This window comes from Oncorhynchus keta, chromosome 13 (assembly GCF_023373465.1).
Source record: "Oncorhynchus keta strain PuntledgeMale-10-30-2019 chromosome 13, Oket_V2, whole genome shotgun sequence".
NCBI classification, from domain to species: Eukaryota; Metazoa; Chordata; class Actinopteri; order Salmoniformes; family Salmonidae; genus Oncorhynchus; species Oncorhynchus keta.
The window spans coordinates 16799619-16823804 of record NC_068433.1 but is presented as its reverse complement, the minus strand read 5'-3'; the positions used below and the strand labels follow the sequence as shown (position 1 = coordinate 16823804).

The 24186-nt window shown below is 43.1% G+C and overlaps 1 protein-coding gene across 6 annotated transcripts in view; it reads left to right on the top strand.

Annotated features, from left to right (window-relative positions):
* LOC118391965 (nuclear factor 1 B-type-like) overlaps positions 1–24186 on the top strand; it is a 97360-nt gene that overhangs the window by 51798 nt on the left and 21376 nt on the right. For 3 of the 6 annotated variants that reach the window (XM_052459469.1, XM_052459466.1, XM_052459471.1), the window contains exons 3-10: positions 4989–5042; positions 8059–8127; positions 10430–10550; positions 10921–11039; positions 16177–16308; positions 17061–17245; positions 19293–19434; positions 21990–22072. In XM_052459469.1, the coding sequence (XP_052315429.1) occupies positions 4989–5042; positions 8059–8127; positions 10430–10550; positions 10921–11039; positions 16177–16308; positions 17061–17245; positions 19293–19434; positions 21990–22072 (905 nt within the window). The remainder of the gene's footprint in view (positions 1–4988; positions 5043–8058; positions 8128–10429; positions 10551–10920; positions 11040–16176; positions 16309–17060; positions 17246–19292; positions 19435–21989; positions 22073–24186) is intronic. The other 3 variants (XM_052459468.1, XM_052459472.1, XM_052459470.1) reach the window with 2 other exon arrangements.

Below are 24186 nucleotides of genomic sequence, written 5' to 3'. Positions count from 1 at the left end.
ACATTTGGCAGGAGGATAGGAAGTGCAGCTCAGTTTCCACCTCATTTTGTGGGCAGTGTGGAGTCTTCTCTTGAGAGCCAGGTCTGCCTACGGTGACTTTTCTCAATAGCAGGGCTATGATCACTGAATCTGTACATAGTCAAAGCTTTCCTTAAGTTTGGCTCAGTCACAGTGGTCAGGTAGCATTCTAGTTTGCTCTGTTTTTTGTTAATTCTTCCCAATGTGTCAAGTAATTATCTTTTTGTTTTCTCATGATTTGGTTGGGTCTAATTGTGTTCTCTTTCTCTCTCTCTCTCTCTCTCTCTCTCTCTCTCTCTCTCTCTCTCTCTCTCTCTCTCTCTCTCTCTCTCTCTCATCTTCAACTCTTTCTCACCCTCCCTCTTTCTCTCATCTATCTGTCTCCCTCCTCGCCTGTCTCTCTCTCTTTCTCTCTCTCCTGGGAGAGGGCAATAGTTGGCAGTTGTAACTAGACTGATGGATGGGTCTGAAAGTGGCATGAGGGTGGGAAGTGCCAGGGTGGCAGGGAGGAAGAAAGTGGGAGGATCCACTTGCCATCACATTACTGTAGGAACGTTGTTCCACACAAACCATTGGCACAAAAGCCCTTGACTGTGGCATGTAACATACACTGAACAAAAATATAAACTCCACATGCAACAATTTCAAATATTTCACTGAGTTACAGTTCATATATGGAAATAAGTCACTAGAAATAAATAAATTAGGTCCTAATCTATGGATTTCACATAACTGGTCAGGGGTTCTGCCATGGGTTGGCCTGGGAGGGCATAGGCCTACCCACTTGGGAGCCAGGTCCACCTATTGGGGAGCCAGGGCCCAGCCAATCAAAATACGTTTTTCCCCAAAAAAGGGCCTTATTAAATACAGAAATACTCCTTAGCACCCCTTCCCCCCCTCAGACGATCCTGCAGGTAAAGAAGCCAAATGTGGAGGTCCTGAGCTGGCGTGGTAACACGGTCTGTGGTTGTGAGGCCGGTTGGACTTATTGCCAAATTCTCTAAAACAACATTGGAGGTGACTTATGGTTGAGAAATGAACATTCAATTCTCTGGCAAAAGCTCTGGTGGACGTTCCTGCAGTCAGCATGCCAATTGCACGCTCCCTCAAAACAACTGTGGCATTGTGTTGTGTGACAAAACTGCACATTTTAGAGTCGCCTTTTATTGTCCCCAGCACAAGGTGCACCTGTGTAATGACCATGCTGTTTAATCAGCTTCTTGATATGCCGCACCTGTCAGGTGGATGGGTTAGCTTGGCAAATGCTCACTAACAGGGATGTAAACAAATTTGTGCACCAAATCTGAGAGAAATCATATTTTTTTGCGTATGGAACGTTTCTGGGAGATTTTCTTTCAGCTCACGAAACATCTAAACAACACTTTACATGTTGCGTGTATATTTTTGTTCAGTATAGAAATATAATTGTATCACATTAGAAAATATTTGAAATGACAAATGTGCACACGTGATGTGCCTGTGAAGTCAATAGCACCATACAGTTTTTCCTGAAATCATGTGAATTTCCATCCAGAGAGTAATTTATTTTCCCGAAAAATTGTGTCTTACAAGCCAACAAACCAGACACGCTAACAAAGTAGCCAACTTAGGCATCGAAAAGAGAGCAAGCTATCAACAACAGACTTCCCCTGTGTCCTCTGTATCCTGTAAAGAGAGCTCAAAGTTGTGACTATTCACGGTTAAACATAAGGGTGGATTTTTTCACTTAACCTATGCTGGTGTTGTTCCCGCCCTACTTTGTCATTGTTGAGCCGCGGCCAAGAACATTCCGTTTTTGCAGTGCTGTTTAATGGTCAAATTTAGAGGGGGTGGGGAGCGAATAAATCTCTCAACGTTTTTTCTTCACATTTTTCTTCTCTCTCTCTATTCCTCTTTCTCTCTCTATCTCTCTCTCTCTCCTTTTTTTTAACCTCTGAAATGGAGCTTATGAGAGAGGGAAGTCTCAGCAGCAGGAAAAGGAGTGTTGTTGCAAGGCGAGGCTATCTGAGTTCAGCCGTCTCCCGCCTCTGTTCCTCACTCCGCATTTAAGGCGTAGATCATATCACAACCCTGTGGTTCTCATTGTGCATAGCTCATACATCAAGCACAGGAGGAACACGTGGGGGTGGCTGTGGTACATACAGTAAAACCTTATGGAACTCAAGTCAAACACAGCCCAGCCATTCAATGTTGTACTGTTTACTGCGCTGTAGGAGCTAGGAACACAAGTATTTCGCTACACCCGCACTAACATCTGCTAAATATGTGTAGGCGACCAATAACATTTTATTTGATTTGTTTTGTTTCCCTGTATGGTTGGTTGAAGTGGGGGTTGGTAGAGGGAGGGAAGGAAGGAAGGAAAGGGGGTAAGGGGGGTCCTCCTCTCCTTCTCTCCCATATGTTCTTTGGGTGTCAGTGACGCTGATATTGCCCGACTCTGATAGGCCGACGCTACAGTAGGTTTTATAGGGAATAGTGGTGTGTAGTGTGGAGAGGTACTGCTGTTTTGGAGAAATTTAAGTAAGCTCTTTGGAGCTACTTTTCATCTGTGGACCTATTGTTTATTGTATATGATATGGTGTAGTGCTTCCATACTCAACTGGAGGCCCGCGGTCTGGATCCGGACCCAGAACGGGGTCAATATGGACTGCGCCCCCCCCCAAGAAAAAACACTTGGCCTGACTGCGATCCCGGTATCATATAGACACATAAGACATGGACAAATTTGTAGAATATTAGGAAATTAGCTTTAAAATGGCAATAACAACAAAAATCTGTTCCCCATGCTCAGTGTGTAGAATTACCAGAAATTAGCTTTAAAACTGCAACATTTTCTCTCTGCCAACAAGAGGGGTGTGAACAGTTTGGGGTCCCATGGGTTGTGAGGTGGAGGTTTGTTACTGCACCAATAAATGACAATATCCATCCGGACCTTTGCCACCTAGGAAATTTGTGTTACCGGACCTTCTCAAATAGTACTCGAGTACCCCTGGACTCGTGTTTATGTTAAAAGCCAGGTGCTTGTGAGCATCGTTTGAATATCTGGTAGTGTTGCGTGACGGTTGGGAGACGATACTCAAATGGCCTCTGGTGGTTGGCGGTGACTAACGAGCGCGGCAACGGCTGAGGAACGCCAGCTTATCCTCCTCCCAAAGGTGCTGTAAGGTAACAACATCAATCAGAGGAAACACGTGGTTAGGCTAGGGTAGGCGCTACCTTATGGGGAGAATTCCTGACATGTTTCAGAGCTTATCCCCCACCCGTTGCGTGTGCTATGTGCATGCTTCTCCCAGGGCCAGGCAGGGCAGGACGAGGCAGAGACACACCATGTTCTCCCTAACCCAAGCCCTGTAAAAAGCCAGCCAGAATCAACCAGTCTTTGTGTGCAGGTCAGGATAACACTTTACCTCGCATTTTTAACCTTGTCTTATTGCCTCTTTCCACCCCAGCTGAAGGCTTTTTACTCTATTATATATAATACCAGTCAAAAGTTTAAACACTCCTACTCACTCAAAGGTTTTTCTTTATTTTTACTATTTTATACGTTGTAGAATAATAGTGAAGACATCAAAACTATGATATAAGACATATGGAATCATGTAGTAACTAAAATATATTTAAGATTTTAGATTCTTCCAAGTAGTCACCCTTTGCCTTGATGACAGCTTTGCACACTCTTGGCATTCTCTCAACCAACTTCATAAGGTAGTCACCTGGAATGCATTTCAAATAACAGGTGTGCCTTGTTAAAAGTTAATTTGTGTAATTTATTTCCTTCTTAATACGTTTGAGCCAATCAGTTGTGTTGTGACAAGGTAGGGGGTATACAGAAGATAGCCCATATTATGGCAAGAACAGCTCAAATAAGCAAAGAGAAATGACAGTCCATCATTACTTTAAGACATGAAGGTCAGTCAATGAGGAACATTTCAAGAACTTTGAACGTTTCTTCAAGTGCAGTCGCAAAAACCATCAAGCGCTATGATGAAACTGGCTCTCATGAAGACCGCCACAGGAAAGAAATACCCAGAGTTACCTCTGCTGCAGAGGATACGTTCATTAGAGTTACCTGCCTCAGAAATGGCAGCCCAAATAAATGCTTCACAGAGTTCAAGTAACAGATACATCTCAACATCAGCTGTTCAGAGGAGACTGCGTGAATCAGGCCTTCATGGTCCAATTGCTGCAAAGAAACGACTACTAAAGGACACCAATAATAAGAAGAGATTTGCTTGGGCAAAGAAACACGAGCAATGGACAATAGACCGGTGGAAATCTGTCCTCTGTTCTAATGACTCCAAATTTGAGATTTCTGGTTCCAACTGCCGTGTCTTTGTGAGACGCAGAGTAGGTGAACGGATGATCTCCGCATGTGTGGTTCCCACCGTGAAGTATGGAGGAGGAGGTGTGATGGTGGGGGTGTGCTTTGCTTGTGACACTGTCTGTGATTTATTTAGAATTCTAGGCACACTTAACCAGCATGTCTGCAGCGATACGCCATGCCATCTGGTTTGCTCTTAGTGGGACTATCAAAAACCCTTGAATGAGTAGGTGTCCAAACTTTTGACTGGTACTGTATATCAGCGCACATCTGGCTTGGTCTGTCAGGACTGACACGTCCGCAGAAATATGAAAATAAAAATCTCAGACACAAACTAAGGAAGCTGCAGAGCATTCATTATATAATCACCATACTCTGTGTAGACTCCAGTTGATATTGTGTCTAGTTTGAGATGAAATCAGATCTTTAACAGCACCTTGCTTGTTTGTTTTTGGCCACCTGTGACATTCAGGGTACTTTGGACATGTCCTCGTATTGCTTTCGCAACACTGGGTGGTTTACATGAATTCCAATCAAGCTCATTTGAATTACTTCAATTGATAGAAGAGTGCTGAACTTTAATGACCTTTTCTGGTATTTCATGATCTCAGGTTCGCAATTGAAGTATGGTTTTATATCTGTGTTACAGACGCACAGCAGTCAGGAAGTCCCAGTAACAATGAGCCAGGCAACAACCCTCCAGGTATGTACCTGAAATTGACTGTCACTGTCCTCCAACCTCTGTGCTGTCAATCATAGCTCTATAGTTCCCAGTCCCCTCTCTGTACTGTATATAGTATATCCTCACCTGGTAGAATGATTACTGTGGTATCTGTTTATAGCAGTGCTTTTTTTGTGTAAGGTCCATAGCAGAAATATGTATCTTTGTATATAATCTATGCTCTCAGCTGGAACATTTCGTTGTAAGATAGTTTGGCAGATATGCAGATTACACCCATCTGAATGTACGTATGGTATCTCATCTCATATGGTATCTCATAATGATGCTGTCAGCTACTTACAATACTAACTGCATCTAAGAGACAAAAAAAGATTGTGAAACATGGAGGCTAGACCACTTTATGTGCTCCTCTGTAGTACACTAATGGAAGTCTGGGGCCATAGTTGTCTTCCTTGCCAAGAAGGGTTGGATAGCTGAGCTAAATTGGCTAGCCAGTCTGCTAGCTAGCCAAACAAAATGGCTGCCGCTCCAAATAATCTCCGGCAGCCTGTTGCTGCTCTCCTGGACTGACCTGGACTATGTCATCACGGGCCAGGAATGAAAATAGAGAGAGAATGTAATTAGGTCCATTCCTAAAGAGCAGGTTTTGCCTGCCCTGGGTGTGCGTTTCGCTGCCAAGTCAAACAACGTTGAGCAAACGTTGAGCCAATGACTCAGACCCTGGGAGGGCCTCCCTAGATGCTTCCTCTACAGTGGCACAGTTCCCTTCCCTTCTCTGGGACGCCCGCTGGCTTGTGTTGAGACATTAGGAGGAAGAAAGTGCATGTAGCTGCCAATCGAAATCTAGACTCACGCCTTCCCCCTTTGTAGTTGGCACACCCAATGGTCCTCCTCAGAACATCAAAGGATGAAATGTCAAAGTAATTCTGTGAGTCAGTGACATGTCTGTCTGGATAGCCTGGTCCCAGATCTACTTTGTGCTGTAGTGCCGACTCACTATGGTCATTGGCGTGACAAATGCAGTTGAAGTCGGAAGTTTACATACACCTTAGCCAAATACATTTAAACTCAGTTTCACAATTCCTGACATTTAATCCTATTAAAAATGCCCTGTCTTAGGTCAGTTAGGATCACCACTTTATTTTAAGAATGTGAAATGTCAGAATAATAGTAGAGAGAATGATTTATTTCAGCTTTTATTTCTTTCTTCACATTCCCAGTGGGTCAGAAGTTTACATACACTCAATTGGAATTTGGTAGCATTGTCTTCAAATTGTTTAATTTGGGTCAAAAGTTTCAGGTAGCCTTCCACAAGCTTGGCCCATTTCTTCTGACAGAGCTGGTGTAACTGAGTCAGGTTTGAAGGCCTCCTTGCTCGCACACGTTCTTTCAGTTCTGCCCACAAATGTTCTATAGGATTGAGGTCAGGGCTTTGTGATGGCCACTCCAATACCTTAACATTGTTGTCCTTCAGCCATTTTGACACAACTTTGGAAGTATGCTTGGGGTCATTGTCGATTTGGAACACCCATTTGCAACTAAGCTTTAACTTCCTGACTGATGTCGTGAGGTGTTGCTTCAATATATCCACATCATTTTCTATCCTCATGATGCCCTCTATTTTGTGAAGTGCATCAGCTCCTCCTGCAGCAAAGCACCCCCACAACATGATGCTGCCACCCCTGTGCTTCACGGTTGGGATGGTCACTATGGCCAAACAGTTCTATTTTTGTTTCATCAGACCAGAGGACATTTCTCCAAAAAGTACGATCTTTGTCCCCATGTGCAATTGCAAACTGTAGTCTGGCTTTTTTATGGTGGTTTTGGAGCAGTGGTTTCTTCCTTGCTGAGCGGCCTTTCAGGTTATGTCGATATAGGACTTGTTTTACTGTGGATATAGATACTTTTGTACCTGCTTCCTCCAGATCTTCACAAGGTTGTTCTGGGATTGATTTGCACTTTTCACACCAAAGTATTTTAAGACAGAACGCATCTCCTTCCTGAACGGTATGACTGCTGCGTGATCACAAGTTGTATATACTTGCGTACGATTGTTTGTACAGATGAACATGGTACCTTCAGTCATTTGTAAATTGCTCCCAAGGATGAACCAGACTTGTGAAGGTCTACCATTTTTTTCCCCCATGATGTCAAGCAAAGAGGCACTGAGTTTGATGGTTTTCTTTGAAATACATCCACAGGTACACCTCCAATTGACTCGAATTATGTCAATTAGCCTATCAGAATCTTCTAAAGCCATGCCATCATTTTCTCGAATTGTCCAAGCTGTTTAAAGGCACAGTCAACTTAGTGTGTGTAAACTTTTGACACAGTGAATAATAAATGAAATAATCTGTCTGCAAACAATTGTTGTAAAAATGACTTGTGTCATGCACAAAGTAGATATCCTAACCGACTTGCCAAAACTATAGTTTGTTAACAAGAAATTTGTGGAGTGGATGAAAAATGAGTTTTAATGACTCCAACTTAAGTGTATGTAAACTTCAACTGTATATAAACAGCACAAACTGATCTGGGACCAGGCTTGACCGATTGGCTCTGGGATTTTTTTCTTACATTCTGGCCCCCATACATATTGCACTTCAAAGCCTCCATGTTTCAGTATTTTCAGTATTGACAGTATTCAGTCTGGAGCTGTGTTAATATAATAAATATTATATACAGCATTTAGCTTTTTATCTGTGCGTACATTTTACGTATGGGTGGCCCCTGGGAATCAAACCTACAATCCTGGTGATGCAAACGCCATGCTCTACCAACTGAGCTACAGAGAACCACCAGGAGGTGGGTCGATGAAGGATGCTCTGTTTTATTACAGAGATATTTTGGTCGAGACTTTTTGCTCGTCCCGTGTGCAGTAAGCAGGGAATCAAGTAATGATTTATTACTTTATCACCAGCTTAAATCCTTATGAATGTAACTTGCTGTAAGTTCCTAGAACACAAAGCATATGGTTTAATGTTTTGATTGATATATTGTATTGATATATTGTCTATCTTTGTTATTGTTTCTGCAGTTTACTTGGAAGACAGCTTCATCAAATCAGGAGTCTTCAGTGTTTCGGAGCTGGTGCGGGTGTCCAGAAGTAAGTACAGTACATTCATATATCATTTTACGCATTGTCGATTCAAAAAGAGTGATCTTTACGGTACAAACGCGGGAAAAACAGTCGAGCAAGCATTAGAACACAGTATGTGTGTGTCTACAGTAGACAGGTGTGTGTGTGCGCGGGAGTGTGTGTTTGTAAAGACTGCCCTTCTCAAAGATGATGACAGATGTTCTTTCAGATATCTCTCTCCACAGTTAGTTGAGGACAATGGTTCCCTCAGGCAGGATTTACCTGTACTGCTCAAGTGCTGTTGTGTCCTACACAGTGGTGGAAAAAGTAGCCAATTAGTCATACTTGAGAAAAATTAAAGATACCATAATAGAAAAGGACTCAAGTAAAAGTAAAAGTCACCCAGTAAAATGCTACTTGAGTAAAAGTAAAAAAATATTTGGTTGAAAATATACTTAAGTATCAAAAGTAAATGTAATTACTACATTATACTTAAGTTTCAAAAGTAAAAGTACATGTATAAATTATTTCAAATTCCTTATATTAAGCAAACCCGATTTTCTTGTTTTGAAAATGTATGGATAACCAGGGGCTCACTCTAATATTCAGACATAATTTGCAAATGAAGCATGTGTGTTTAGTGAGTCCGCCAGATCAGAGGCAGTAGGGATGACCAGGGATGTTCTCTTGATAAGTGCCTGATTTGGAGCATTTTCCTGTCCTGCTAAGCAAGTAATGAGTACTTTTCGGTGTCAAGGAAAATGTATGGAGTACTAAGTACAATATTTTCTTAAGGAATGTAGTGAAGAAAAAGTAAAAGTAGTCAAAAATATAAATAGTCAAGTAAAGTGTACAGTAGATACCCCCAAAAACTACTTAAGTAGTACTTTAAAATATTTTTATTTAAGTACTTTACACCACTGGTCCTACAACATACGGATGTTGTGTCCTGTATTCTAACATATTTGATCTGTTGTTTTTCGGATTACGGTGCAGGCCTTTAAACCAATGAAAACTCAGTGAGTGCTGTGGTTCTGCAGTTCTTAAATGCAAATTCAAATGAATGAAAGAAAAAAACAGTAACAGGTGTTCTAGCGTCATTGTTATTTTGTGCTGGGCATTGTTAAGATTCAGACGTCAGGGGTCATATTTGCTTCAACATAGTTCAATTACTTGATGTCAGAGTGAGTGGCATGACACACAGTACGTTGAGAGAGAGAGAGAAGAGAGAGAGAGAGTCTCGTTGGTAGGGAATTAAAACACAAATGCCCATGGGAGAGAGGAACGCGCCACAGCTTGGTTAGGGGTAGTCAATGCCAGGGCTGCTGCAGGTTGCCAGTTCCAAGACTGCAATGCTGGGGTTGCCAGTTCCAAGACTGCAATGCTAGGGTTGCCAGTTCCAAGACTGCACTGCTGGGGTTGCCAGTTCTGAGGCTGCAATGCTGGGGTTGCCAGTTCCAAGACTGCAATGCTGGGGTTGCCAGTTCTGAGGCTGCAATGCTGGGGTTGCCAGTTCTGAGGCTGCAATGCTGGGGTTGCCAGTTCCAAGACTGCAATGCTGGGGTTGCCAGTTCTGAGGCTGCAATGCTGGGGTTGCCAGTTCCGAGACTGCAATGCTGGGGTTGCCAGTTCTGAGGCTGCAATGCTGGGGTTGCCAGTTCTGAGGCTGCAATGCTGGGGTTGCCAGTTCTGAGGCTGTGGTGAACCTCAGACCACAACAGAGGCCACCACACACTCCAGACTCCCGTCGAGTCCAGACCATCCTAGCAACCCACACACTCACAGGGCTCCCTTCGCAAGTGTCAGTTTCAAGAGAGGAAGGAGTGTTTACAGAGTGCCCTGGTAAACAATCAGCTGTCCTCCCAGAAACAATATCCCTCCCCCACAGCCATCAACCACAGGGAGAAAAAAAAGTCTAATTTCACACAGTGATGGTGGGCTGTGGTACTCAAAGCATATCACACATACAACCACCATGAAAGTGAACTTCAGTGCACTTATTGATATGCGCTCGACCAATTATAATACGTAGGAACTAATCAGATGCCTGGTGGGTGTGGCTTAGTTCACGAGTTTGCAGTGTGCTGGTGGAATGCAAAAGTGAAATGATGTTCAATCTTTCTATTAAATAACAGAAGAAGTATTGAACCTTTATTTAACATGTGAGTGGGGATCATGTACACTGAGATCCTTTTCATGAAGTTGTTGACCAAGTTCAAGGTCACATCACATCAGAAGCCTATCAAAGCTTCAGCAGCCAACCAATCAGCATGCTAGTGACCAGGAAGTGTCCAACCTGTACCTCTCTGTTCCTCTCCTTCCTCTCTAGCGCCCATCACCCAGGGGGCAGGGGTGAACTTCTCCATGGCCGACATGCCTAGTCAGCCGTACTACCATGACCTGAACTCCAGTGTGGGCCTCCATCGCTCCCTCTCCTCCCCGCCTGGCAGGTCAGTCTACTGCAGGACTCTACCCTGCCCCCTCTCGCTTTCTCATGCATCACATGGGAACCTCTTGTCACACATTGACCGCTGAACTTTGAACGAGATGCAGAGGGGGATTGGGGGGAATGTAAAACTGATTTCAGTTTAGTGCCTCGGGGGATAAACGTATAGTCTTACTCTGTCATTTATATTATAGCGTTGCGTCCATATCTGGCTGTTTGTTCTAGTTCAATTCTGTTTACACTCACACATCTGGATAATACATCATCAGTCAACATAAGATACAGGTACTTTTGTTTTACAACATCACTGGCTGTGATAATGGATCAAAGAAAATATACATATTTGTGACTCATCATTTCGCCTCCTCCTTCAGTAAACGGCCCAAGACCCTCAACATAGAGGAGAGTATGGAGACCAGTCCCACTGGCCCTGACTTCTATTCCTCACCTAGCTCCCCAGCTAGTGGCAGCAGGACCTGGCACGAGAGAGAAGGTGAGAGGGGAGGTGTGTGTGTATGTGTGTGTGACACTGTAGGAGGTTTACAGAAGCTGCACGGGGAATGTTTTCAATAGCAAGGTTCTAGATTCCTAAATCGGAAAAACGGAATGTTCTCAAAACAGAACACTTCAAGATAATTGACTAATCTAGGCTGGGGGAACATAATCCCTAATCTACCAAAACTTCTGCATTTTAGGAATTAATAATCAGACATTATTACTGCAGCTAAGCAAATATCATTCCCTCAGAAATACAATAAAATTCAATTCAATACAGAGGACACATTATTCAATATCTGTCCTGACTCTTTGTGGAGCAGAAGCAGCCCGACCATAATCTGTGGTGGGTCATGTAGGCTACACACAACACAGTCTCAGTGTCACTCTTCAACTGTCAAGATGTTCCCAATGTTATCATTGCCCCTCGACTCCACAGCGAGCGGTTACAGTATGTGGTAAAATGATATGGCACCTTGTTCCCTCGATGTGAGCCCATTCACCTTGGCTGTTGATGTAAGGACACGTGATAACATGCTCGCCTCAGGTCAGACCGTAAACACCAAACCTTATGATTACATTGTCATAAAAGGCTACATGCTAAATATATGCAAATACTCTGTCAAAAACCAAGATAAATAGGGATGGATTGTTTTTTCCCCCCGCTGTGATTTACAGTGAAACATTCAATGAGCTAAGCTTAAAGGGGAAATCAGCAGTTGCTACATCCATTTTTATGTTTACATTCATGATATATACCCATTAATTCTCAAAGGATATAACTTATACAGTAGGTACCTCCTTAGCTTAATTCAACTGTCGTACCCCTTCAGAACCCAAAATATAAACTTGTTTTACTCATTTTAACTGCACATTTTAGATTGCCGTATTATTGTCCCCAGCACAAGGTGCATCTCTGTAATGATTATTCTGTTTAATCAGCTTCTTGATATACCAAACCTGCAGGTGGATGGATTATCTTGGCAAAGGAGAAATGCTCACTAATAGGGATGTAAACAAATTTGGGCAGAACATTTGAGAGAAATAAGCTGTTTGTTCAATGGAACATTTCTGGGTTCTTTTATTTCAGCTCATGAAACCAACACTTTCCATGTTGCGTTTATATTTTGGCAGTGTAGTTCTTTTCTTTTGGTATCCTTGACAGGAAATCAAGCTTTATATAATGAGTGAACTCATAAGAACACCCCCCTGTTAATACTGTAAACTGGTTTGGAAGGTTGTTGAGTTCTCTGATCGTTTGGTCGCTTCCTTATTGCTTCCTGTTTTCTCACTAAGAGTTGCAGTGTTGAAGAGAAACGAGTGGGATTTTCGGTGTGGTAGCGATTCTATTGTGGAATGCAGTTGTTGCACCAATGAAAGTGAGCATTAGCTGAGGAGCCACTACAGCTTCAGGTTCGATCCCAGGCTGTGTCACAATCGGCCGTGGCCGGGAGCCCATAGGACTTTGCACAAATGGCCCTGCACCATCCGGGGTAGGGGAGGGTTTGGCCGGTGGACTCATCGTGCTCTAGCGACTCCTTGTGACATGGCCGGGCGCCTGCAAGCTGATTCCGGTCGTCAGTCGAACAGTGTTTCCTCCGACACATTGGTGTGGCTGACATCCGGGTTAAGCGAGAAGTGTGTTTCGGAGGACGCATGACTCGAACTTCGCCTCTCCCGAGTCCATTGAGGAGTTGCAGAGATGAGCCAAGGGACCTAATTCAGGGAGAAAATGGGATTTAAAAAGTATGCTTGTGGCCAGACTACCCTGAACACACCTGTTCAGGGTTTGGCCTGGTTAGTACTGGGATGGGAGCCCGCCTGGGAATAACAGGTGCCGGAAGCTCAACATTTTAAAAAAAAAGTGAGAATGAGAAAATGCTAATGGGAGTTGTAGCAATTGTGGCTGTGAGCAGACTTTATTTATTAACTTGTTGTGTTGTTAGGCTGCGAGAGTGAATGGGTGACGCTAGGGTGAACAGGTGTGTGTGTGCATATCCAGGAACATGTTTGTGTGTCAGAGGGAGAAAGAGAGAGAGAGAGAGAGAGAGAGAGAGAGAGAGAACGATGGGCAGGCAGGTGCGGCGGTCTCCCGTTTGAAACCGACTCGGATAAGAAGCTAGGTCTCAGAGGAGCTGTCTGACTCAACAGGTGGCAAGCCCAGTTGGCGGGCCGTCCCACGCCTAGCCCTGATAACGCCACTACAGTGACAGGCAGCAAGCAGGAGAGGGAGGGAGGGAGGGAGAGAGAGAGAGAGAGAGAGAGAGAGAGAGAGAGAGAGAGAGAGAGAGAGAGAGAGAGAGAGAGAGAGAGAGAGAGAGAGAGAGAGAGAGAGAGAGAGAGAGAGAGAGCGAGAGAGAGAGGGGGCGTGATCCTCCAGGGAGGGGTGTACAGTATGTCTCATTACCTGGTCTCGTGGTGCAGGGCAGAGCCCATAGCCTTTTTAATTAAGCCCTCACTGTCCTGTATTTCTGGATTGTTCTCCCCCAACACACACGCAGACACACTACCCTTAAGCCCTAGGGTTGGAAGGGAGAGGGACGCCTCTCGTCTCACTACACTATGACAGAGAAACGCATAGAGTACAGAAGGTTCCAACATCCAACGGAGTTGTTTTTTTTCCCCCCTCGCTTCTTTAAACGATCTTTCTATGGGATTTGATCTAGTTCTTTCCCTTCCTTCTCATGCTGTTTTCCCAGCTAACACATAACGTTCTGAGAAACATATGTTTCTTAGATCTTGGTGAGAGCGTGGTTGTCCTTTGGTTATTTTGCATACAACCTTCCCGCAACTTTCTGGGAACAGTGCAGGATACCCAGCTAGCACATAACGTTCTGAGAACCATACGTTTCACAGGGATGCTGGCCCAGGGCTTCCCACAGTTGTGTCAAGTTGGCTGGATGTCCTTTGGGTGGACCATTCTTGATACACACAGGAAACTGTTGAGTGTGGAAAAACCCAGCATCGTTGCAGTTCTTGAAACAAACTAGTGTGCCTGGCACCTACTACCATACCCTGTTCAAAGGCACTTAAATCTTTTGTCTTGCCCATTCACCCTCTGTATGACACACATATACAATCCATGTCTCAATTGTATCAAGGCTTAAAAATCCTTATTTAAGTGTGTTCGGGTGTGTTGGCCACCCCCACTAATTGGCCACACCAGATCTTAGTGAGTGCTTGTTTGAATAGACTAAAATTAGCAGCTTTGTATGAGTTAATAAAACATGGCATGCGGCCTCCATTCTGGTGGTGCAGTGGACTAATTCCATTGATAGAGAACAGAAGATCATAGGTTCGAATCATGATTCATGCCTAAGCAAATTAATTTCCAAGTGTCCTATCTGCGCTTGGAGTTCAAAACAGTTAACCTAAACTAAGCTAGCAGTGTGATTGAAAGTCTTACTGAAACATGTTCTCAGGACATTATTTAATCATTTATAATAATAATAGTTAATAATCTATAACTTCCATTCTCAGAACATTAGTAAAATCTCCTAGGAAAACTTTAGGGAACCATAGTAAAAACGTTCTCAGAACCTCCCTGCAACCTAAAAATGTGTATTCCCAGAACAGGCTACGTTTCAGTTTTACCGGTCCGAAAACGTATGGCTTTGTTTCCAGAACCAATGGGAAACCAAAAACGTACGTTCTCGCAACTTCCAAGAAACCAAATGTGCTAGCTGGTTTTTGTTTATACAGTATCGGGTTAACGCATGCTGATATGTTACGGCTAGGGAGAAGAGGAGAGGGCAGAAAATTCACGAGAGAACAATTACTCTGTAAAGAGGGAATCAAAAAAGAAGTGTATTGATATTAAACCCATATGAGGCCGTCCAAAGTGCCAATTAGTCATTTATTTTCCATGGCTAGCCCGACGAAACCCTTTTACACTGCAAGGAATAGGTGTAATTCTGTCATGCTTTTTGTCCTCTAAAGTAAACTCTCTGAAATGGCTTTTACTGTACAGTTGTGGAATTATGTACGCCTAGCCGTTCCCCTTACATTTTGATGACAAACAGCTGTTAGCACTGAAGAAGATATCAGTTCTACATATCGAATGCTCCGACGAAATCTGCAGTCTTTAGTTAATTCTGTCTCCTCACACTAACCCAGCTAGATACACATAGATTCATAGCCCTTTTGTCGTTCTGGGATACCCTGGCATGAGCACGCCCTAGCTTACTCTCTAATTTGTAGGAGTGGAACACGAGATAACACTAAAAGATTGAAATAATTTTGACATGTAAAAATGTGTTGTTCTAGGTGGATTCTATGATTTTATAATGGTCAGTTCCCAGACCAGAGCGATTTTTTTTTTTAAATTCCTCTCTTGCTCATTTTGAGTAGTTGCAACACAGTAACTGTTTACTACACACATCTGTTGATGTTGTTCTGAATCATAGGACTTTCTCCATAAATGTCCACCGTGTAATTATGTCAATTTTAGGAAAGGTCAAGAAGATATTTTTGAGAATGTTACACCACATAAGAACAAGTCAAAACCATAGTAAAATAGCCTAAAAGGATGTTGACTTGTTAAAGAAAAGAAAAAAAGACAAATGCATCCATCTTGTCTGAGGTATAGCTCATGTTGATAAAAAAAAAAGCTATAAGGACTTAAGCTGCTTCCTTTACACATTTCAGAGTTGGGAAATTCCCTGGATTTCTGAGGCCTTTGTCCCTCTCCTGGTTTGGGATGAGTCACCTTCCCCTCCTCAGGTGGATTCATCCCTGTTGTGGGAACAGAGAGGGACTAGAGCCCATGTGGGGAGGGAGGGAGGGAGGGACGGAGGGAGGGAGGGAGAATCTATGCAGGTAATTAGAGAGTAGGAGACACATGGTCTGAGGTCTGAGACGTGGGAATATAAAGGTCTTGTGACAGGCCCTGGGAGGGACAATAAGCCCTGCTGGGAAAACCGCTACTGTCACAGAACATTAGGTCTTAGAGTCCACTCTGTTCCATGTTCAGTTCTGTTGTCATACCTTGCATAAGGACATTGGGAAACATGTCAAAAGAGTAGAATTACAGTGATGGCAAGCATATACAGTCGATGCCATCACATGCACAAAATCAGAGTATGTTTGAAAGACGTAACCCCCCTGACCAGATATGCATGTGTCTTCTCCTTCAGACCTGTCGTCTCCCACCATGAAGAAGCCCGAGAAGCCTCTCTTCAGCCCCACCTCCCCGCAGGATTCCTCACCCAGACTGAGCACTTTCCCCCAGCACCACCACCCCGGACTCACAGGCATCGGACACAGTGGTGAGTAGGCTAAGGACCTGTACTAAGTCTAGACATGCTCACTCAGTGACCTACAGTGACCTCTACAAGAAAGTGATTGTACTGAATTTGTTTTTTTGTGATGCATCCACCTCACCCTGCCCCCAAAACTAATTTGAATTAGTTAGGATTGTAAATGTGTAAAGTTTTGGTTTTCCATGAGTGTATTGTTTAATAGTTTGTTTCTCTCTCCCTCTCTCCCTCTCTGAATGTGTCTCTGTCTGTCCCCCCGTTTCTATTTTTCTGTTTCTCCCTCTCTCTGTTTCTCTCTCTCTCTGTTTCTCTCTCTCTCTGTTTCTCTCTCTCTCTGTTTCTCCCTCTCTCTGTTTCTCTCTCTCTCTGTTTCTCTGTTTCTCTCTCTCTCTCTGTTTCTCTGTTTCTCTCTCTCTCTGTTTCTCCCTCTCTCTGTTTCTCCCTCTCTCTGTTTATCTGTTTCTCTCTCTCTCTGTTGCTCCCTCTCTCTGTTTATCCGTTTCTCTCTCTCTCTGTTTCTCTCTCTCTCTGTTTCTCCCTCTCTCTGTTTATCTGTTTCTCTCTCTGTTTCTCTCTCTCTGTTTCTCTCTCTCTCTCTGTTTCTCTCTCTCTCTCTGTTTCTCCCTCTCTCTGTTTCTCTCTCTCTCTCTCTCTGTTTCTCTGTTTCTCTCTCTCTCTGTTTCTCCCTCTCTCTGTTTATCTGTTTCTCTCTCTCTCTTTTTCCCTCTTTCTGTTTTCTCCCTCTCTCCTTTTCTCCTTAGTTATATCAACGAGGAGCCCTCCCCCCCATTCCCCCCTGCAGTTCTCTGCCTCTGCCATCCTCCCCCCCGCCCCGTCACCCTACTTCTCCCACCCCACCATCCGCTACCCGCCCCATCTCAACCCCCCTGACTCCCTGAAGAGCTACGTGTCCAGCTACGACCCGTCCAGCCCACAGACCAGCCAGGTGAGTGTGTGGTACCCCGGAGTGGAGGAGGGTTGGGCTCAGTTCCTGTTTCACTTCTTCTATTTACCAGAGGAATTAACTGTACACAATCTCTCTCTCCACAATAGGCCTAATTCTCTGACAGTGTTTGTGAACAGTGAAATTATTGAATGTGAAGTTTGGGAGTATTTCTGGCAAACTTTTTACGAAAAACAATTAGTTAACTACTGGAAGGACAACCTTGGCTCTGCAGTAGAACCCTTTTCAACGTGACGATTGAATCAAGTACCAATTTTTTTAAAAATTTTTTATTTCATAATCAATTTAGTGTTAAATTTCCTCTGAAAAACCCACTGACAAATTGAAAAAGTTATTTCTAAAGGTCCCTGTGTATGCCCAAAATAATACCTGCCCCAACAACAATTTGTGCCCTTGACATTTTTACAACAATCAAATGTTGATCCTTAAATATTTTCACTCATTCCAATTTTGTGGCAATTGTAATATTTGTCCTTCACCTTGAGAAAAATAAATAATTCATTTGGTGATGTATAACATTTGCCACTTGAGAACGTCTGGACAATTTCGGTGTTGATTGATAGGGAACTGTGAAGCTGTTATGAACATCCATCTGGAAGGGTCAACATAAAGCTCCTCGTTTCCCCCCAGCATTTCAAGTAGGTTGAAATGAATGGTTGTGGCAAATATAGAATTTTGTGGCAAGTGCAGAATGAACTTTAGAGAGTCCTTAATACATGTTTTGTCAGTTAGCCTTCAATTCACTATTCTTTATAATCATAATCCGACGAGCTCAATCATTGCACATGGTGGCTTCACTGCACCACTCTTCCTGTGGTGCATTTGATTTGCACAGAATTGGATGGAAGGAGTTGACACAGGATGTAAGATGCACTGGGTGACTCCTTAGCCAGGTTCTTAATCAAGTGTCAAGTTCCAACTCCCTCCATTCAAAATATGCTGCGGTTCAAATCTAAAGCACCGTTCCGGAATAAATAAAAAAAATCCCTTTCTGCAATGACTGAATCCAGACCGAACTCTGAAATAAGTCTATTTTATAAATATCTATGGATAAGAGCTTCTTGATAAATGAGAACAACCCAAATGTAAAATATACACCGTAAAAATCACCAACTCAATATTCCAAAGAAAATTGCGCCTTTTTTATTTAAACTAATATGATTCCAGAGGCTCATAACACAGTATGTATCAGAAACGTTGTGACCCCAGACAAAACCACAGGGAATATATAAGGTCGTAAATATTTGCCGTTGCCAGGGCCTCGGCTCTCTTTTGGCGGAATTACTGGCCCCTCTCCGCCATGGTGCTGGAAGGAGTGTGTGTTTTCTGAGGAGGGGGTCTCGGCAAACAACACAGCGCTTATAATCCCATGGACGGCAGCCAGAATGTTTTTATGCTGTAATGCAGATTATAATACACTCTAATTAAGCATTCTATTCATATGTTTAAGGAACCCTGTGGACACAAGTCTTTTACATAAAGGCCTATTTGAGGTTTGAACTTGGGGCGCCACAGTGCCCAGTACACCACACACCGTCTCCTGCAGTCTGAAAGAGAATCTTCTCTCTCTCTCTCGCGCGCGCTTTCTCTCTGTCTCTCCCTCTCTCTTTCAAGTGAGGGCAACATTTTCCTCACACTACAGAACTGTGCAAACAATACCATAAAACACATTTTATTTGGTAACTTTTTTTTAACGATGTCTTTGAGGAGGCAATTATTTACTGAAGTAAACAGAGAGTAAAAATGTGTTGTAGTATTCAAAACTCACCTTGGATATTGTAATGTTAAAAAACATTTGTCAAGTGACCGCAGGTAGCCTAGTGGTTAGAGCGTTGGGCCAGTAAGGAAAGGTTGCTAGATCGAATCCCAGAACTGACAAGGTAAAACTCTGTTGTTCTGCCCACTGTTCCTAGGCCGTCATTGTAAATAAGCGTTTGTTCTTAACCGACTTGCCTAGTTAAATAAAATAATAATAATAATAAAAGTAGTACAGGAGTTGTGTCACTAACTGCCCCCCCCACACACACAGCCGAACAGCAGTAGCCAGGTGGGGAAGGTTCAGGGCCACTTCACCCCGGTCCTGGCCCCCTCTCCGCACCACGGCACAGTGCGACCTGTCTCCCTCTCCATGCCCGACACCAAGCCCATCACATCAGAAGGTGAGTACAACGGTGAGCTTCCTTTCCTTCTCTCTCTGGCACTGCAAAATCCCTCTGTCCATCACTACTGTACCACTACTATTATACCACTGCTACTGTACCACTACTATTATACCACTGCTACTGTACCACTACTACTATACCACAACTGTACCACTACTACTGTACCACTGCTACTTTACCACTACTACTATACCACAACTGTACCACTGCTACTATACCACTACTACTGTACCACTTCTACTGTACCACTTATACTGTCCAACTACTACTGTACCACTACTGTACCACTACTACTGTACCACTTCTACTGTCCCACTACTACTGTGCCACTATTACTGTCCCACTACTGTACCACTACTACTGTACCACTTCTACTGTCCCACTACTACTGTGCCACTATTACTGTCCCACTACTGTACCACTACTACTGTACCATTACTACTATACCACTACTACTATACCACTACTGTACCACCTCTACTGTACCACTACTACTATACCACAACTGTACCACTACTACTATACCACTACTGCTGTATCACCACTACTCTACCACCTCTACTGTACCACTACTACTATACCACTACTACTGTACCACTACTACTATACCACTACTACTGTACCACTACTGCTGTACCACTACTGCTGTATCACCACTACTCTACCACCTCTACTGTACCACTACTACTATACCACTACTACTATACCACTACTACTATACCACAACTGTACCACTACTACTATACCACTACTACTGTTCACCATTACTGTACCACTATTACTGTACCACTACTACTGTTCACCATTACTGTACCACTACTACTATACCACTTCTTTACCACTACTACTGTACCACTACTACTGTTCACCATTACTGTACCACTACTACTATACCACTTCTTTACCACTACTACTGTACCACTACTACTGCCCACCATTACTGTACCACTACTACTGTACCACTACTACTGTACCACTACTTCTGTCCACCATTACTGTACCACTACAACTGTACCACTACTACTGCCCACTATTACTGTACCACTACTACTGTACCACTACTACTGTACCACTACTACTGCTCACCATTACTGTACCACTACTACTGTACCACTACAACTGTACCACTACTACTGCCCACTATTACTGTACCACTACTACTGCTCACCATTACTGTACCACTACTACTGTACCACTACAACTGTACCACTACTACTGCCCACTATTACTGTACCACTACTACTGCTCACCATTACTGTACCACTACTACTGTACCACTACAACTGTACCACTACTACTGTCCACTATTACTGTACCACTACTACTGTACCACTACTACTGTACCACTACTACTGCTCACCATTACTGTACCACTACTACTGTACCACTACAACTGTACCACTACTACTGTACCACTACAACTGTACCACTACTACTGCCCACCATTACTGTACCACTACTACTGTACCACTACTACTGTTCACCATTACTGTACCACTACTACTGTACCACTACAACTGTACCACTACTACTGTACCACTACTACTGTACCACTGCTACTGTTCACCATTACTGTACCACTACTACTGTACCACTACTACTGTTCCACTGCTACTGCCCACCATTACTGTACCACTACTACTATACCACTACTACTATACCACTACTACTGTTCACCAGTACTGTACCACTATTACTGTACCACTACTACTGTTCACCATTACTGTACCACTACTACTGTACCACTACTACTGCCCACCATTACTGTACCACTACTACTGTACCACTACTACTGTTCACCATTACTGTACCACTACTACTGTACCACTACTACTATACCACTACTACTGTTCACCATTACTGTACCACTATTACTGTACCACTACTACTGTTCACCATTACTGTACCACTACTACTGTACCACTACTACTGTACCACTACTACTGTTCACCATTACTGTACCACTACTACTATACCACTTCTTTACCACTACTACTGTACCACTACTACTGTTCACCATTACTGTACCACTACTACTGTACCACTACTACTATACCACTACTACTGTTCACCATTACTGTACCACTATTACTGTACCACTACTACTGTCCACCATTACTGTACCACTACTACTAAACCACTGGTACTTTACCACTACTACTGTACCATTACTACTGACCACCATTAATGTACTACTACTACTATACCACCACTACTGTCCACCATTACTGTTATACTACTACTATACCACTACTGTACCACTACTACTGTACCACTACTACTGTCCACCATTACTGTACCACTTCTACTGTCCACCATTACTGCACCACTACTACTATACCACTACTGTACCACCACTTCTGTCCACCACTACTACTATACCACTCTGTTCCACCACTACTACTATACCACTACTGTACCACCACTTCTGTCCACCACTACTACTATACCACTCTGTTCCACCACTACTGTCCACCATTACTCTAGCACTTCTACTATACCACTTTACATTTTCTATACAGATAAATAATATGTAATATCTGTCCGTGTGTGTGTTCTTCCAGGCTACTCAGCCCCGGGCACCCCCACAGCCAATCGTTTTGTAGGACTGAGCTCTAGAGATCCAGCCTTCCTTCACCAACAACAGGTGAGACACAGTACAACTACCTTTCAGACGCTAAGGGGTCTGAGTCCATGGAGATATTACATTCTGTGTCTGGGAGTTAAACCACATTGTGTCATATGTTCTGGCTCAGGGGGAGTCTGAGAAATAAAACTATCACAGACATCAACTTTTCCTGACAGTGCTCGCTCCTGTGACTCTTGCATAATATAGTCTAGTGGGGACTCATGTGAGATATATGGGTACCTTTTGTATCATTCCATATACTGTATGTAGGTAATATTGTGGAATAGCTTTTACCTAATTATTTCCGGTATGGGGCAGAAAGTCATTAGATGTAGCATAATAGATGAGGGTGTAAGGTCCTGTTTACTTCAAATAGTGTCTAAAATGTAGCTACTATATATGTCAGTCAGCCATCACAGACATATAAACAGACCAGCACTCCCGTGATACAGTTGTCGAGCTTTGATTCACATTTTGTAAGGCAGTCCACAGAGGAATATCATGTATACAGTGGCAAGAAAAAGTATGTGAACCCTTTGGAATTGCCTGGATTTCTGCATAAATTGGTCATAAAATGTGATCTGATCTTCATCTAAGTTACAACAATAGACAAACACAGTGTGCTTAAACTAATAACACACTAATTATTGTATTTTTCTCTATATTGGATACACATTATAAACATTCACAGTGTAGGTTGGAAAAAGTATGTGAACCCCTGGGCTAATGAATTCTCCAAAAGCTAATTGGAGACAGTAGTCAGCTAACCTGGAGTTCAATCAATGAGACGAGATTGGAGATGTTGGTTAGAGCTGGCCTGCCCTATAATAAACATTCACAAAATGTAAGGTTGCTATTCACAAAAAGCATTGCCTGATGTGAACCATGCCTCGAACGAAAGAGATCTCAGAAGACATAAGATTAAGAGTTGATGCATTGCATGAAGCTGGAAAGTGTTACAAAAGTATCTCTAAAAGCCTTGATGTTCATCAGTCCACGGTAAGACAAATTGTCTATAAATGGAGAAAGTTCGGCACTGTTGCTACTCTCCCTAGGAGTGGCCATCCTGCAAAGATGACTGCAAGAGCACAGCTCATAATGCTCAATGAGGTTAAGAAGAATCCTAGAGTGTCAGCTAAAGACTTACAAACATCTCTGGAACATGCTATCATCTCTGTTGATGCGTCTACGATACATAAAACACTGAACAATAATGGTGTTCATGAGAGGACACAACAGAAGAAGCCACTGCTGTCCAAAAAAAACATTGCTGCATGTCTGAAGTTTGCAAAAGAGCACCTTGTTGTTCCACAGCGCTACTGGTAAAATATTCTGTGGACAGATTAAACTAAAGTTGAGTTGTTTGGAAGGAACACACAACACTATGTGTGGAGAAAAATGGCACAGCACACCAACATCAAAACCTCATCCCAACTGTAAAGTATGGTGGAGGGAGCATCATGGTTTGGGGCTGTTTTGCTGCCTCAGGGCATGGACAGCTTGCTATCATTGAAGGAAAAATGAATTCCCAAGTTTATCAAGACATTTTGCAGGAGAATGTAAGGCTATCTGTCCGCCACTTGAAGCTCAAAAGAAGTTGAGTGATGTAACAGCACAAAGACCCAAAACACAGAAGTAAATCAACAACAGAATGGCTTCAACAGAAGAAAATACGCCTTCTGGAGTGGCCCAATCAGTCCTGACCTCAACCCGATTGAAATGCTGTGGCATGACCTCAAGAGAGCGGTTCACACCAGACATCCCAAGAATATTGCCGAAATGAAGCAGTTTTATAAAATTCCTCCTGACCGTTGTGCAGGTCTGATCCTCAACGACAGAAAACGTTTGGTTGAGGTTATTGCTGCCAAAGGAGGGTCAACCAGTTATTAAATCCAAGGGTTCACACACTTTTTTCACCCTGCGCTATGAATGTTTACACGGTGTGTTCAATAAAGACACGAAAATGTGTAATTGTTTGTGTTATTAGTTTAAGCAGACTGTGTTTGTCTGTTGTTGTGATCAAATTTTATGACCAATTTATGCAGAAATCCAGGTAATTTCAAAGGGTTCACATACGTTTTCTTGCCAATGTATGCTGTATCATCAATAGTACAGAAGGGAGAAAGTGCACA